General features: G+C 43.3%; 1 protein-coding gene across 1 annotated transcript in view; it reads left to right on the top strand.

The window, feature by feature from the left end:
- Positions 1–1,721, top strand: part of TBX4 (T-box transcription factor 4) — a 41,291-nt gene extending 39,570 nt beyond the window's left edge. The window contains exon 9 of the mRNA XM_072882136.1: positions 1,013–1,721. Within this exon, the coding sequence (XP_072738237.1) occupies positions 1,013–1,635 (623 nt within the window). The 3' untranslated portion in view covers positions 1,636–1,721. The remainder of the gene's footprint in view (positions 1–1,012) is intronic.
- Positions 1,722–14,171: the final 12,450 nt, after the last annotated feature.

Genomic DNA, 14,171 nt, shown 5'->3' with positions numbered 1-14,171 from the left:
TGTTCAGCACTTTTCCAGGACGAAGCCATTAGGAATTCTCTCGACGTCTGCAGATGAGTGGGGCTGTGGTAGCTGTGTGTAAACATCCCTGTCTTCTTATCCACTAGTTCCCAAGTTTAAGTGAGCTGTAACTATATTCTCTTCCTTTTAGTCCAGCATCAGATGAGATCATGGCATGTTTTAAGTTAAACGGAAGAATTTTGCACAGAAGAAAATCCTTCTCTTTGCATGTCTCATTGGCCACTAATTTATTTAAGCTGTGAGAATCCTCTGATCATGGGCAAATGAAGAATCGAACAGCACCAGTAATGAGGACTGCAAGGCAAATGTGTAATTTTAGCAGATGTTTAATCTGCAGATGAATTCGTGAATTCACCCAGAGAATATTCCTAACAGCTAACAGAAGGCTGCTGGTAAACACGGCCACGGTCAGCGTAATCGGTAGGAGAGGGGCTAGAGCTTCTCAGCGTAAAGCCGAGGGGAAGGACTGATGACTGGGAAAGGGCTCCTTTATCTGGAAATATTTCTGCAGCTTTTGACGTGAATATCTGGGAAATGTATAGTCATTTTTGTAATGACAGGAAGGCAGGCTGCGATAAGGCCCTTTAAGAGACTTCTTGAATTTGTCAGGAGTAATGCCGCAAGAGTGTCAGGGACCTCTGTTATCTGGATGAACGTGAAGTAATCTCTGATGTGAGAATAGTAGCCCAAGTCACTCACTTAACCTGATAAATGTCACCAGAATGCTTTGAGGCTGAGGGGATTAGCCTGACGTTTGGAACACAATGTATTTTTGATGTTGTACATTGTCTTTCCAAACTCAAAAGGTTTAACTGGATTAATCTGAAAAAGAGCACCAGTTGTTTAGCGAAAGAATCACAGATCGCACGCTCGGCTTCTAAGGGGACTCCATAAAACCACCCCAGGCTCTTGTCAGGCTCTGAGCAGATCGCTGTTAAACGCCGTCGCTCTGGGAGCTGCTCCTGAACGTGAATTTTTTGTTTGTTTGCAGAAAGTGCTCGGCACCTGGACCTGCCCTGCAAACGCTCCTACCTGGAAGCCTCCTCTTCTGTAGGAGACGATCACTACTTCCGTTCCCCGCCTCCCTACGATCAGCAGATGTTAAGCCCTTCCTATTGCAGCGAGGTGACTCCGAGGGAAGCGTGCATGTACTCTAGTTCTGGGGCTGAAATTGCTGGTGTCTCAACGGTTGACGACTTGCCGCCTCCACCTCCCCCCTTGAGCTGCAATATGTGGACTTCTGTCGCACCTTACACCAGCTACAGCGTTCAGACAATGGAAACTGTCCCTTACCAGCCTTTCCCTGCTCATTTCACTGCCACCACCATGATGCCGCGGCTCCCGGCCATCACGGGTCAAGGCTCGCAGCCACCAGGTAACAGCCACTTCAGTGTCTACAACCAGCTGTCCCAGTCTCAGGTTCGGGAGCGCGTTCCTTCTTCATCTTTCCCAAGGGAAAGGGTGCACCCGTCTGTGTGCGAGAGAAAACCCCCCTCTCCGCACCTAAACACGGCGAACGAATTCCTGTACTCACAAAGCTTTTCCTTGTCGAGGGAGTCGTCGCTGCAGTATCATTCAGGGATGGGGACTGTGGAGAACTGGACTGACGGATGACTCTGACGGCCAAGCGATGCCACAGCCAACGTTACTGCTCCGGGACAGTGTTCAATCGGTGTTGATACCTGTGGGTAACTTGCACTTCGGTGAGACAAATGTGCATTTCCAGAGGGATTTGTGTGGGTGAAGAGCTTGTATCTTCAGACACACAGAGAATTACATCTCCTGTCGCGGCGGGCTGGATTCATCAGTCTCTTACTGACTCCCGAATAAATTAATTCTCGCGTCTTCATTACTGGTCCAGTAGGAACCATCTTCATGACTAACAAGTGAAGCAGCTAGTCATTTTCTTTTGCTTGTAATATTAAACATCCATGAGCAAATTTTGGCTATTTGGGAAAAATATGAGCTTCACTTTTACGGTACTTGGTTCGTGAAGTCACAGCATCCCGACACTCAAAGGAAAAAGCGGTCTGTTCGGTTGCGTAGTTCAAGGACTGCGGTAGCAGCACTTCTTTAGCTCTTTTTATCTGTAGAAATTCCTTCTTCCTCTGGAAGTGACGGAGCCGTAGGAGCGCAGGGGCCGGCGGGGAGGCTCGGCAGTGGGGTCAGGGAGCTGCGGTGCCGCTCCGGTACCTCCCCGGCGCAGCGCAGGGTTCGTGCCATGGCGCGGAGAGGAGAAGGCACCGATGCACAAATGTCTCTTCTTCCCCCCACAACACCATCGTTCGTGGCTGTGGGAAACTAAGAAGTGAAGCGTTATGCCCGAGGCCAAACAGCAAATTAGTTGCAGCGTTAGGAACAGATCCAGTGTCTTCAGACTCCCATCCGTTGATTGAATCACACTTGCTTATTGCAATATATTTATGAAGTTTAAGCTTAAACGTCGCTAATACTTTCCAGAAACGATTTCTGTATTTGCTGGTCCTTGATTTCTTTCGTATTCAGCTGAAACGCGCCTTTTGTGCTATGTTTTTTTCTTTTGCAGCTAACTCGGAAAGAATTGTTTTCAGCATACAGGAGGCATAGAGGAACATTTTCTTAATTGCGGGGTGGGGTGGGAAGAGTTCCCATTGCCTGTCAGGCTTTACAGTGTACAAATATTTGTAGAACAGGTAAAAATCTGTAACCAGTGTATCCATTGCTACTATTGTTTACTGTGGAAGTATCTTGAACTGACTCTTTCAGCGCTGGCTTTGCCTGCCCGAGGGTCCCTATGAGGTACGGAGGGATCACTCAGCCACCGGCCACGGCGCGGAACGGCCTCGCGTGGGAAAGCAAGCCGCGCTCTTTCTGGAACGAGACTCCCATTCCCTTCACCCAGTTTGCTCCCGAGCAGGGATGCGTCCTCCTCCGGTCCGTCCTGCTGAGCTCCCGGGCGTCGCCGTCCCAAGGGATGGCAACGCCAAGGTGACGCTGGGAGTTTGGTTCCACTAAAGAGCGCAGTGTTTAAGCTCTAGTCATGCACAGCGGGGTTCCCCCCCCCCGCCCCGCTTCCCAGAGGGGCGAAGGCAAAAAGCTGAAACCCAAATTTGGAAGTCGGGAGGTACTTCTGCGTTTTGATGAACCCATTCCAATGAAGAGAGGCTGATGGATGAGGGCGGCTGCTTGCAGTGAGACAACCCTGAGGCCACTAAAGTAGAGGTCACCTTTCAACCAGGACAATCTCATACACCCATTCAGCAGACTACGTGTGTGACCGGTGTGGATTTTGTAATCAGATTTTGGAAATCACTACAATTTTGCATGCTGAATAGCTATTTATATACATATATATTTTATATATATATATAAAAAATATATATATCACAAATGCAGGCCACGTGTCCAATTCAGCTTTGCTTTTTACGAATGAAATACTTAATAAAAATGAATGTTGCAAGTTTTTTTTTTGGAAAGACATCTATTTAAGATTTTTTTTATTACACACCTTTGATGTAAAAACTAAGAATTGGTTAGATAAAAAACATATATACTACAGATAAATCTTTATTAGAAACCACGTTAGATACAGGTGGTATGGAATTTTTAAATGTTTGTTACATAGCATGGACATTTTATTTTACATATCAGAACATAAAGTCATTTTACTACTATAAGCTGTCTCTGGGTGCGTTTCAATAATCAGTATAAAAATGTTCCATGGTGAATTATGGGTTGCCTTGTCTCTCTTCTGTCTCCTACTGCCCAAGTATACCAGCCTCACACTTTCCCAAGGTGCACACTTGACCCTTTTTTTACCACCTCATAGCTACGCCGTCAAACTTTAACTGCCCGCTGCAAGACTAAGGGGGTTTGGTTTGGTTGGTTTGTGGTATCTCGTGCTTCTTTTTTTTAACGGACACGTGAATTGGTCTGAATACACCGAGCGCTACTAGGCTAAGTTAAAAGCAGCCACGGGCCTGATAACGAGAGCACCAAAATGATGTTCCTGTACTTATGTGCGGGTCAGTTGCCACAGCAATAGTGAAGGGTTGGAGGCAGGGGGAGAGGTCTGAGGGTGTCACCAACCATTATTTGAAATGCTCAGTTCATTTCTCATAGTGACGCTGAATCAACACGGAACGAGACAAATGCTGCCACTATAACCTAAAAATTAATGGGGTCAGCAGCCCAGAGTCCAAATGACAAGCTAGACTGGATCTTTTGCCTGTTTTACAAATATGATTAACAGAATAACAATGTCATTTTTAATGAATAATCATTGCTTCTATTTTTAACATTTTTTCATATACCTTCTGCTCATCAATGCAATATTTATTGATTTAAGGCAGTTTTAACAGTAACTGCTATAAGAATTGTTCCAGCAGCTTTCAGTTAATGCAGGGGCTGTAGAGGAGACTTGAACATGTAATTAATCCAAGTTTTAACTTGGAGCAGCAGGCACTGCTGTCAGCCTTTGTAACAGGCACAGCCAAGGCTCCGTCTCAAGCCAGCCCCTGGAGCTGAGCAAGTGCCCTGTGGAACCCTGTGGCAAATAACAAGCTTTTAGTTACAAAAATAGCACAGGACCTGATTGTAAAAGGCTGAGTTAACATATAAAAGTGCAAAATTTCGATATATGCTAATCTGGTCATCTGGGCTCCTTTTATAGTCAATGGAGAGAGATCAGACATTTAGATTAAACTGGGATGAATCATTCTCTAGTGATGATCTTTTTCCACTCAGAGAGGAATCTAGCTCAGCCACTTAGACTAGATTTCCCATTTCTAAACGGCTAAAGTTAAGTTAGTGGGATCCCCCTTCTACGTGAGAGTGATAAAAGCATTTAGATAGCATTAAGTAGCCGTCAGCTTACAAATCACGTTCGACCTGGGCACAGATCCATAGCTAGCACATGCCCGAAGCACATTCTGGTTGTATGAATTGATGGAATGGAAATGTCCTGTTATTTTTTGGTTTTGGGGTGGGTTTTTTCATTGCAAAATTTCTAACCTGGTTACCGTATCCGATCCCAAGAGCGAGCTCACGGGCAAGGCGGGCGGCACCGGGCCGGCCAGCCGAGGCACCCGGGTTCCACGTCGTTTCTTCTGCGTTGCCCGTCTGGGGAGGCTGGGCACTGGCTGCCCAGCTACGGGCGCTGGGAAACAGAGAGCTCAGCAACGTCGAAGTAGCCTTGAGGATCTGGGACCTGCCCATTTTGGAGGCAGGAAGTTAATGGTCTATTTGTTTTTCAAATCAGAAACACTAAACTGCAGACATCATTAAAAAAAAATCCCAACAACCTGCACAGCATTAAAATAGATCAAGTGTGCTTACTGCGTCAGGGCTTGATTTACTACCGTTTAAACAGCTTTTACTTCTCAAGAATGTGGAGAACTTCACGTGTGTGGAGGCTTTTTCAGCTCTAGCTCTGGTGAGACGGCTCGTTGCATCGTAACAGGGAATGGCAATCAAAGTGCAGAAAAACTAGGTCCATTTCAAATCAGATTAAGGCAAAAATTAGCAAGCGAGGAAAACTTGGATACACATGAGGTCTGTTTTCCATTGATGTATTCTAATCTGTACCTAAAAGGCTAGGGGATTTTTTTATCCTGTTTTTCTTTAAGGTAGATGTCCAAATTTAATATTGGTGCAAGCAAGCTTAGTTCCACCAAGTCCAACAGCACTTACGCCAGCACTGAGTTGGGACTTCACTCCAAATAGAACAAATATTTGTATCAGTTTGCTGAGTGAGTAATACGAATATTTGCCAAAATTTAAACAAGCTAAACTTAAGTCATGCCAAAAGCCCCACCATTCAATTTGGTCTCATTGGCAGCTCACAGGCTCAAGAGAGGCCTAAGTCTGGAAGAGCTGGGGTGTTTTTGGCAAACACTAATTTTTTTTTCTCTCTCTCCACATTTTGGAAAATTTGTGCCTCTCTGTATTAATTTATGATGTCATTAAATAATTCTTTTTGCAGCTTGTATAGAAAGAATGTTTCTTTTGAAGATGAGAAGTCCCCTGAGGATGATTATAGTGAAAAATTCCAGCAGGAGGAAAAAAAACCTCCTCTCTCCTTGGCCACTCATGTTTCTGCAGTAGTGTTTGAACAGCAAAAAATTTACAATATTTTAATTTAAGGACTTGCTCCAAGGAGGTGCCATGCACTTGACTGTGACAAGAGGCAGCCTAAATTCAATGTGATTTGAGGGTTTTTATTGCTGTGATAGTAGGCTGGAAGAGAAACCACGAGTCTCTGACTTGTGACTTGCTGGTGGAGAGAATAAGGTTTTGAACTGATTTCCTTGCCACAAAGTACAGGATCAATAGTAAAAATGAAAGAGAAGAAAATATTGGGAACGGTACAACAAAAGCAAAAAGCCTTGTCCAACATGAACTGTATTTTAATGGGAAAACACTGCCACGAGAGAAACTGCCCCTTGGGCTCTGCCTATAAAACAGTCACTGTAGGCACTGGCGTTTAGATGGCAGCTTCACGCTAGGATTCACAGCCCCTCCTTGCACCAGCGCTGTGCAGTAGAGACCAGCCTGTGCTGTATTTAAACCAAAGTGAAGTTTAAAATTAAACTTGGCATGGGCTGCTCGACCCTGTTGAGAAACTCCTTGGGTAACGGCAAGGGAAGTTAATACCCTTGGAGCTTTGTGCCATGGTGCTGGGTGGTGACGGCCGCCAAGCAAGCCCACATACCTGCCTTCTGTCAGAAGGACCATTACTCCGGTCACGACCAGCAAAGGTACCTGTCCGACTATCTCCGCGACTGACTTTTCAAATGTCACGGCGGGTTTACGCAGGGTGTGCAGCAAGGTGCCTCTGGGCTGAAAATTGCACTCCTGAGCCTGAGTCCACCTTTGGAACCGGGTCCTGAGAGAAGGAAATGAAAAAGTATATTAATTAGTGCAAAATGCTGATAAGGCTAGTTCAATTAAAATCAGGATAATTTTGATTTCTGTTAATTAGAAACATGTTGAACAAAAGAAAAGCAAAGCCCACTAGAATGAAAGCAGGAGGAACAGCTAAAACAGATCAAAAGGCTCTTGTTCCACAGAAAAATACTGATGGGTAAGAGGTTTGAATGAGTATCCTTCAAATGCCAACATCTTTCATCTGGTTTTTTTTGTTGCCGTTTTCCTTACTTTTCAGCAAGTACTAATTTTCGTCTTTCAGCCATACATCGTTACAGTTTTGATGAATATTGTCATTGGGGTTGTATTTACAAACTGGAGGAAGTTTGTGTTTGTTTTTTTTTTTTTAAAGAGAATTGTGTGGAATGTTGGCACCATCTACTTGGACACCAACGATTTTAACAATTCTGAAAGACAAAATTTGACAAATGTAGCTTCTAGTTGGGAGGTTTGCACTGGTAGCAGGAAACTGAGCCAGCTTTGTGTACTAAGCCTTAGACAAGACACTGCCAGCAGGAATGGATGCATCCTTTAACAAGCATTTACCAGAGAACAACGTGTGCAGAGAACAATATGTGCAAAACTACTGCTTCTCCTTAACAGCCTCTATCTTACGTAAAGCAAACAACAACGTGTGCTGGAGTTCAGCATTCAGCAGAGATGAAAAAGAATATTTTCATATTTTTGTGCCAAAATCATAAGGCTCAGTCCTGTTTCTGTTGAAGTCAATAGGAAAACTTTATGGACTTCAGTATAGCAAGACCAGCCCTCTAATCTTTTCAGCAAGCCCAGCTTTCAGCCTTGGCTGTGCGGCGTACAGTTTAGGTATGAGGCGGAGCGCATTTGAGTTTGATGGATGACACAGCCACACTCTGCAAATTACGGTTTACTCACGCCCAGTGCATCTGAGCAGCTACTGAGAGAAGAACAAAAAATTTGAATCTAATACATGGTGTTGTATTTAATATCGGTTGTGAATCTAATACACAAATGGATAGCTCAAAACATAAGAAGAATAAGGCTCAAACCATTGATTATCCCCACTAACTCCAAGCACTCATTTGAGCCTGAAACTTTAGAGCAGATTGCCCTGGACATGAGGAATCAATCATGAGACATCCTGGAAAGGTGATGAACTCGCCTTGTGCATCAGAAGTAATGTGAAACAGTCAGCGTGCAATGGATACCCAGACTGAAAGCAAAGGTGACGGCTACTAAGCAACTACGCGCAGGACAAAAATGGAAGTGGGCATAGGTAATCAATTCAATTTAAAGTAAAAAATAGAAGTAGCTACAATGTCTTACCTGATGAGAGATCTTTGGGTAAGGATTTGGTCTCAGACTTACTTATGAGAACACCAAAGGTGACCAAGAGGAGAAACATAGCAAAGATTTTAGCTGTGTAAAAATACTGTTTTAAGTGAATCTGCATTCTTCCTTCCCATCCTTCTTAAGACACAACCAGTTCAAAGCTTAGATAGTTTTCCCCCCTCCCTCACCCTTTCCCTCCCACCATTTATCATTATGAAGGCAAGTAGACAGGTTAGAGGCAGGAAAAACTTCCACTGGGATTTCTGTCCAGTATCACGGAGAAGGACTAGATTTACACTCAGTAACGGAGCACATGCCTGTTACGTAAATGTTTGGACGACCTGTGGTTTTTCTACGTTTCTTCATCAGTAACATGTAAGGAGAAAGGGGTTTTAACTTTTTGTATAAACATTGCCCAGGCACCTCAAGACTGGAAGGTGTCAATGCAAGTAGGCTGGAAGGGCGTGCTTGAAAAAGCAAGAGGGCAGATCTCGTACTTCAACATATACGGGGTATTTAGAGCGAGGCAAGTGAGGGTTGGAACACTGATGTCTGGATGGATCCGTTGACCGTCCTCCCCGGTGTGATACAGAAACTCGGGAGGAGCAGAGACGTTAACTCAAGAACCTAGAGACAGAAATACCCTGAAGCTCTGAGCGCCCAGGGGAAATGCGGACTGATCCTGCACGTCCCATGCCAGGGCATGTCCCACTACGGCATGGTAGCATGTTCAGCGTGGCCGAATGCGCCGCCGCCAGCTCACCGGGTGTTTTAACGTCTAGTGCAGACATAGCTCACTCTCCTAAAAAATGCTAAGCTGAGTTATAGATGGAAAGAAGCCACTACTAAGTCCACGTGTAGACGAGCTACTAATGCAAATCAGCACACATGGAGCTAAAAATCTGTACTTACTTGTATTCCTCTTAGCTGTGGTTTCAAAGGAGAAAACAGCTTCAACTGCAGACTAAGAACTCATGGAAATTCAGGATTTACAAATGCTAATATACTCAGCGATGATTCAGTCTACAGCCATTAGTGAACTACTTCATTTTTGCTTTGCTTCTCTCATGCATAACGTGAAAATAATATTCACTCACCTCTGAGTAGTAGTTAATTAGATTGCCTGAAAATCAATCTTCATCCTATAAACAGCAAAAGAAAGGGAAGCAGGAAGTCAGTAGCCAGGAACTAAACACAAGGAAAACTAAAAAGAGGAGAGAAAGGAAATAAATAAATATACAACTCCTCTTCTTGCCAAAGAGCAAAAGCAACTGGCAACATGCAAACGAGCTGCCCGGGGCTCCGACTGTCGCTGCCGGCCGCATGCACCGGTGCTGCCGCTGCAGTTACACGCAGTGCGTACGGTGAGGTTCACAGTTCGCTATTCCTGAGATCGGGGCCCTAGGTTACCACGCTCACGTGTTGCAAAGCCTGGCAGTATCGGATGAGACTACGGATTGTATACCCTGAGATATCACTTAGCGTGGCGTCAACAGCTTCAGTGTTACGGAGAGAGGTTTAGGTTGTTCGCCAAGTTTACTTGTTTTAACCGCTTCTGTTCTCATCATATGTAAAGAATTATGGATGACACAGCTATGCTTTTCATAGTTTGAAAAATAGGTCTCTGAAAATGTGCAAAAAAGGAGAAAAGTAACTTTTATCCTATTTAAGACAGACTAAACATCCCCTTCCTCCTGGGATCTCTTATTACTTCTTCAGTTAAGTTTCAATTTTACAGGTATATGGGCCAGTCCTGATCATCACATTGATGCTAATAAAAAAATTCCTATTAATTTCAAAGTGACAGGGTATTCTCCTACCACATGGACTGTATGACCCTTTTCTGACAGGCTAATATAGTCATAATTCCTTACTTGGCTCCAGCACTATGCTCAGATGTTTCCTTGGAAATATTTTGCTCCTTTCTGTTGTTTCTCACTGCAGATTGAGATTCTTTGTGTGGCAATGGTTCCTTGAATTGGTTTTCCACAGCCTGGCTTCTTTTGTGTCCTTCCCAGTTTTCCTTTCCATAGATACCGAAGTGCACCATTTCAGTGAATCATGCTTTCTTCTAATAAAATATTATCTGAGTTCATTGCCAAAGGCCAGATTTCTATACAAGAGATTCAGAATGAGCAATAAGTACAGCAAAAATGATTTTTTTGTTGATCTGTGGTTTTTGTCCCCCTCATTTTTGGGGGGTCAGAGACCCCTTGGAAGACCAGTAGCATTAGGGAAACTGAGCAACTCATTGCATCTGTAATATTTCATATCTTTTATAGTCTCATTTAAGAGCTACCTTTTCTGCTGGAGTCCATTAGCTACGTAGGCTAGGTATTGCTGTCTTCCTTATGCTCCTGGGCAGGGCCATCAAGAGCTGGTTCAGTTCTTGGGTCAACAAAATCTCTGTCCTCTTATTACTCTGACCTTTCCCACCCCCGGTTCCTAAAGCATACTGACAGGTAGCCCAGCGGCAGCTGCAGAGGGTCAGAGCAGAGGGGAAGGAGCAGGGGGCCCCGGGGGTAAAAGACTTTTCCTGCGCCCTCCAGGCCCGAGGGAACTCGTTCTCGTTATTCCTCTCACCCTCCCACCTCCCCTCGTGGCAACGCGGCGACCCAGCGCCCAGGAAAGCGTTCGACCGAAGACTCGGGACAATTACGACGCAGAGCAAAGCTGAGCCAGGCTTCCTGGGAGCAGGCACGGAGAGCTTGGAATCAGGGATATGGTTACTGGCAACGAATAGCCATCACCCAAATACCTTCAGTAGAAGGATAAAAGTCAGCAGACAGTACGGTCAGGCTTCGGTTATAAAAGTCACTATAACTTATCAACAGTAATAGAAAGAAGAGTTACTGTGTATGGCCTGCCATGCCAGCAAGCCAAAAAAAACCTCATTTCTTCTGGTGTTGCACAGATGGCTTGGCTGCCTGTGCAATGAGCTTTGGATGTCTTACTGCCTCAACAGGCAAGATCTTCAGATCTTCAGGGCATCGACGTCTTTCATGTGTTGGTACAATGCCTCACACAGAGGAACAACTGGGAATTACCAAAATACAGTGATAATAACGGCTGTCCGCCCGTTTCATTTAACAGGGTACGTTCCTTTTTGCAATATGACTGAAAATCGCTAAAAGATAAATGAAATAAAAACTGTTCTTTTACTTGCTGCTAATAACAGCCCGTCATAGTGTCCTTGATAGCCACATATAATAACATTCAAGAAATATTTTAAAATGGCCTGCTCTATGGTAAAATACTACACTATAAATGAGACTTCTGGAGATGTTACCTGAATTAGTCTTGTTCAAATGCCTTTGTGATATTTAATCATAATAATAAAAGTTAGAGTGCTTTTGCCTTTCCATCAGAAACTGGTCTTATATGTTTTGCTAGTCCCACGCTATACTGGCAACATGGTGTCGTGGTGTATAATTTCATAGACACAAAGACACTTCACTACCATAGCTCTCATTATTAAACAATATATTTTAATTGTCACCACCTTTCTCATATAGACATGGGCCAAATCTATCCTTATTGGTTTCAACTGAGCTACACAAGGGATGAATTTGGCTCAATATATATAAAAATACAGCAAGTCAAGTAATAAAAAGAAATGTTTGGGTTTCTTTTTTTATAGCAGTCAGTGCTTTTTGCCATAAGAACACACATGCCTGGCCAGTAAAATCCCATGATAAAGGACTAAAGTGTTTAAGACTTCATATGCAGAATAGACCATGGTGTTTAATTACAATAGCGAAAGATGCCATGTTATAAAAGCATTTCTTACCTGCAGAAGGGATCCATGCTCTCCAATGAAGCTTAATTACCCAAGACATGCTGAGTTTTTCCCTCCTGGCAATAACCTCTAACACCAATAACTCTGCTATTTCTTTTGACATCTGAATAGACGAATATTGTTAATTTTTGTTCTAATTTCCTTATTTGGATTATAGCCTTCCAGTGTTTTACTTCTGATGAAAGTTTTGAACATTATAAGAGCTTCATTCCTGGGACATTCCTCTTCCTTTCTTCCACTTTTCCCCGTGGAATTCGCTCTCTCAGCCCTGCTCTGGCACTCCTGCTCCCCCATCTCTTTACGCCTTCCCAGCATACTTGGCTCCAGATGTAGATTTATGCATTTCCCCTCTTGTGATTCTTTCCTGCTCCACTCAAAAGGTTTCAGCTTCATCTCAGGCCCAGAAGATCCACGTTTCTGCAGCATGAATTTCCTTAAGACATTAAAGAAAATGCCTTGCCCGACTGCACGTCCCGAGCACTCCCGAGTCATTGGTTTTACAGGGCTCGCACGCACACAGACCCACACACGGGGCACAGCGCAGTAACTCTGAAATGAGCAGCGGAGCTTCCAGGGAGCCCTTCTTTTACTTGCGCAAAACCACCATCCAACTGGTATTATTTTGGGGAAACCGAGTCTTCATTATTTATTCAGTTATATTAGATTTATAGCTCAGATTTCTGCTGAATTTGTATTACTTCGTAAGGAGAAGACTCAATTTTTATACAGAAAAACCTGCTTTTTTCGAGGTGGGGAGGAAACCTCTCCCTTGGAAAATGATGTGATATTGAGCCATGATTTAGAATCATCACCTGCATTATCCTCCTCATCCTCACGCCTGCATCCTCGGCTTTTGATGAAGTCAATTTCCTGAGTGCATGTGAAAGCCTGTGGCTGCAGCCTGGAACAATCCTACCTCAGTGCTTCCCTTATGTTGTTGATCCTTTAATTTCCTCCAGCCGACTCCTGCAGGGGACTAGTTCGAAGTTTTATGCTACTCTTTTGGACTAATCATTTACGACTAACTTAAAAAAAAAAAAAAGAAATCACTTACATACTGCTACTGCTAGATAGAAGGGTTACTAATTGGGATGTACTTCTAGCCAAATGGCAACATCGGTTTAACAGCAACTCACAGGAACCTAAAAAATCTGCCCAAAGCTTTATAACCAGACCAGTTATTTAGAATCTTATTCTGAAATGACGGTTGCAATCCATAAAATACCTCTGCAGTGCAAATTTCCACACCTTGAAAAACCAGGCTAGCAGAAAGTCATATAAAAGTGATTAACAGATGAAATCACAATATCAAGAGAAAGATCTCCTATTCTGATGGTTATGAAAGTTACACACAGGGCTCTTATCATGGGACCCAGTTCTATGTGTTAAAACCACAAAATCGAAGAGTATCTGAAATTACGGATCTGAAAGAAAGACGCATGCTGGATTAGAAGTTTAAAAATAGGTGCCTTAGGGGCTAACGGTTGACTAATGACAAAACAGGAAACAAGATGAAATACAGAAGGGACATACATTAATTTCTCCAAGATTACTGACGTAGGACTCAGTAAAATGAAGATCAAAACAGTGATTTTATTATCTAAGAAAACCAATATTCATTTAACACTACTTTTGTGATAAAAATCTATTAAATTCCAACTTTAAGTTGAGAATCTGATGCTCATCTCTTAGACAACAGCCCTATGATTTTGTTTTATCACGTTAATTATGTTATCACCGATGCACATCCTTCCAAATATGTTCTTTTTGAATGGTGTAGCTTTTCTGAGCTGTGCTAATGAGGAATATCATGGCAGTTGTGACCCAGGCTTAAACACACAGACATGAACGGTCAATTATAATAATTACTTTTGTATTTGTATATGTTACAGGTGATAAAACTGTTCCTGCTGAATTTTTTTATTCCATTAAAGGATAAATTTATACAACAGTTTGATACATTTTACACACCAGCTACCACTACAAACTATTGTTAAATCTCAAAATCAATACAAGGACATTACTTCAAGTGAAAGCAAAGTCACACTACATTTGCAGGAGCAGAAAGGGGTTCTGCTGCTATTTCTGGCTGCATCTGTTAGCCTGGCTCAGATTCACTCACACAGTGTGGGTA

This window comes from Ciconia boyciana, chromosome 17, assembly GCF_034638445.1.
Source record: "Ciconia boyciana chromosome 17, ASM3463844v1, whole genome shotgun sequence".
Taxonomy (NCBI): domain Eukaryota; kingdom Metazoa; phylum Chordata; class Aves; order Ciconiiformes; family Ciconiidae; genus Ciconia; species Ciconia boyciana.
This window is presented reverse-complemented; position numbering and strand designations above follow the sequence as displayed.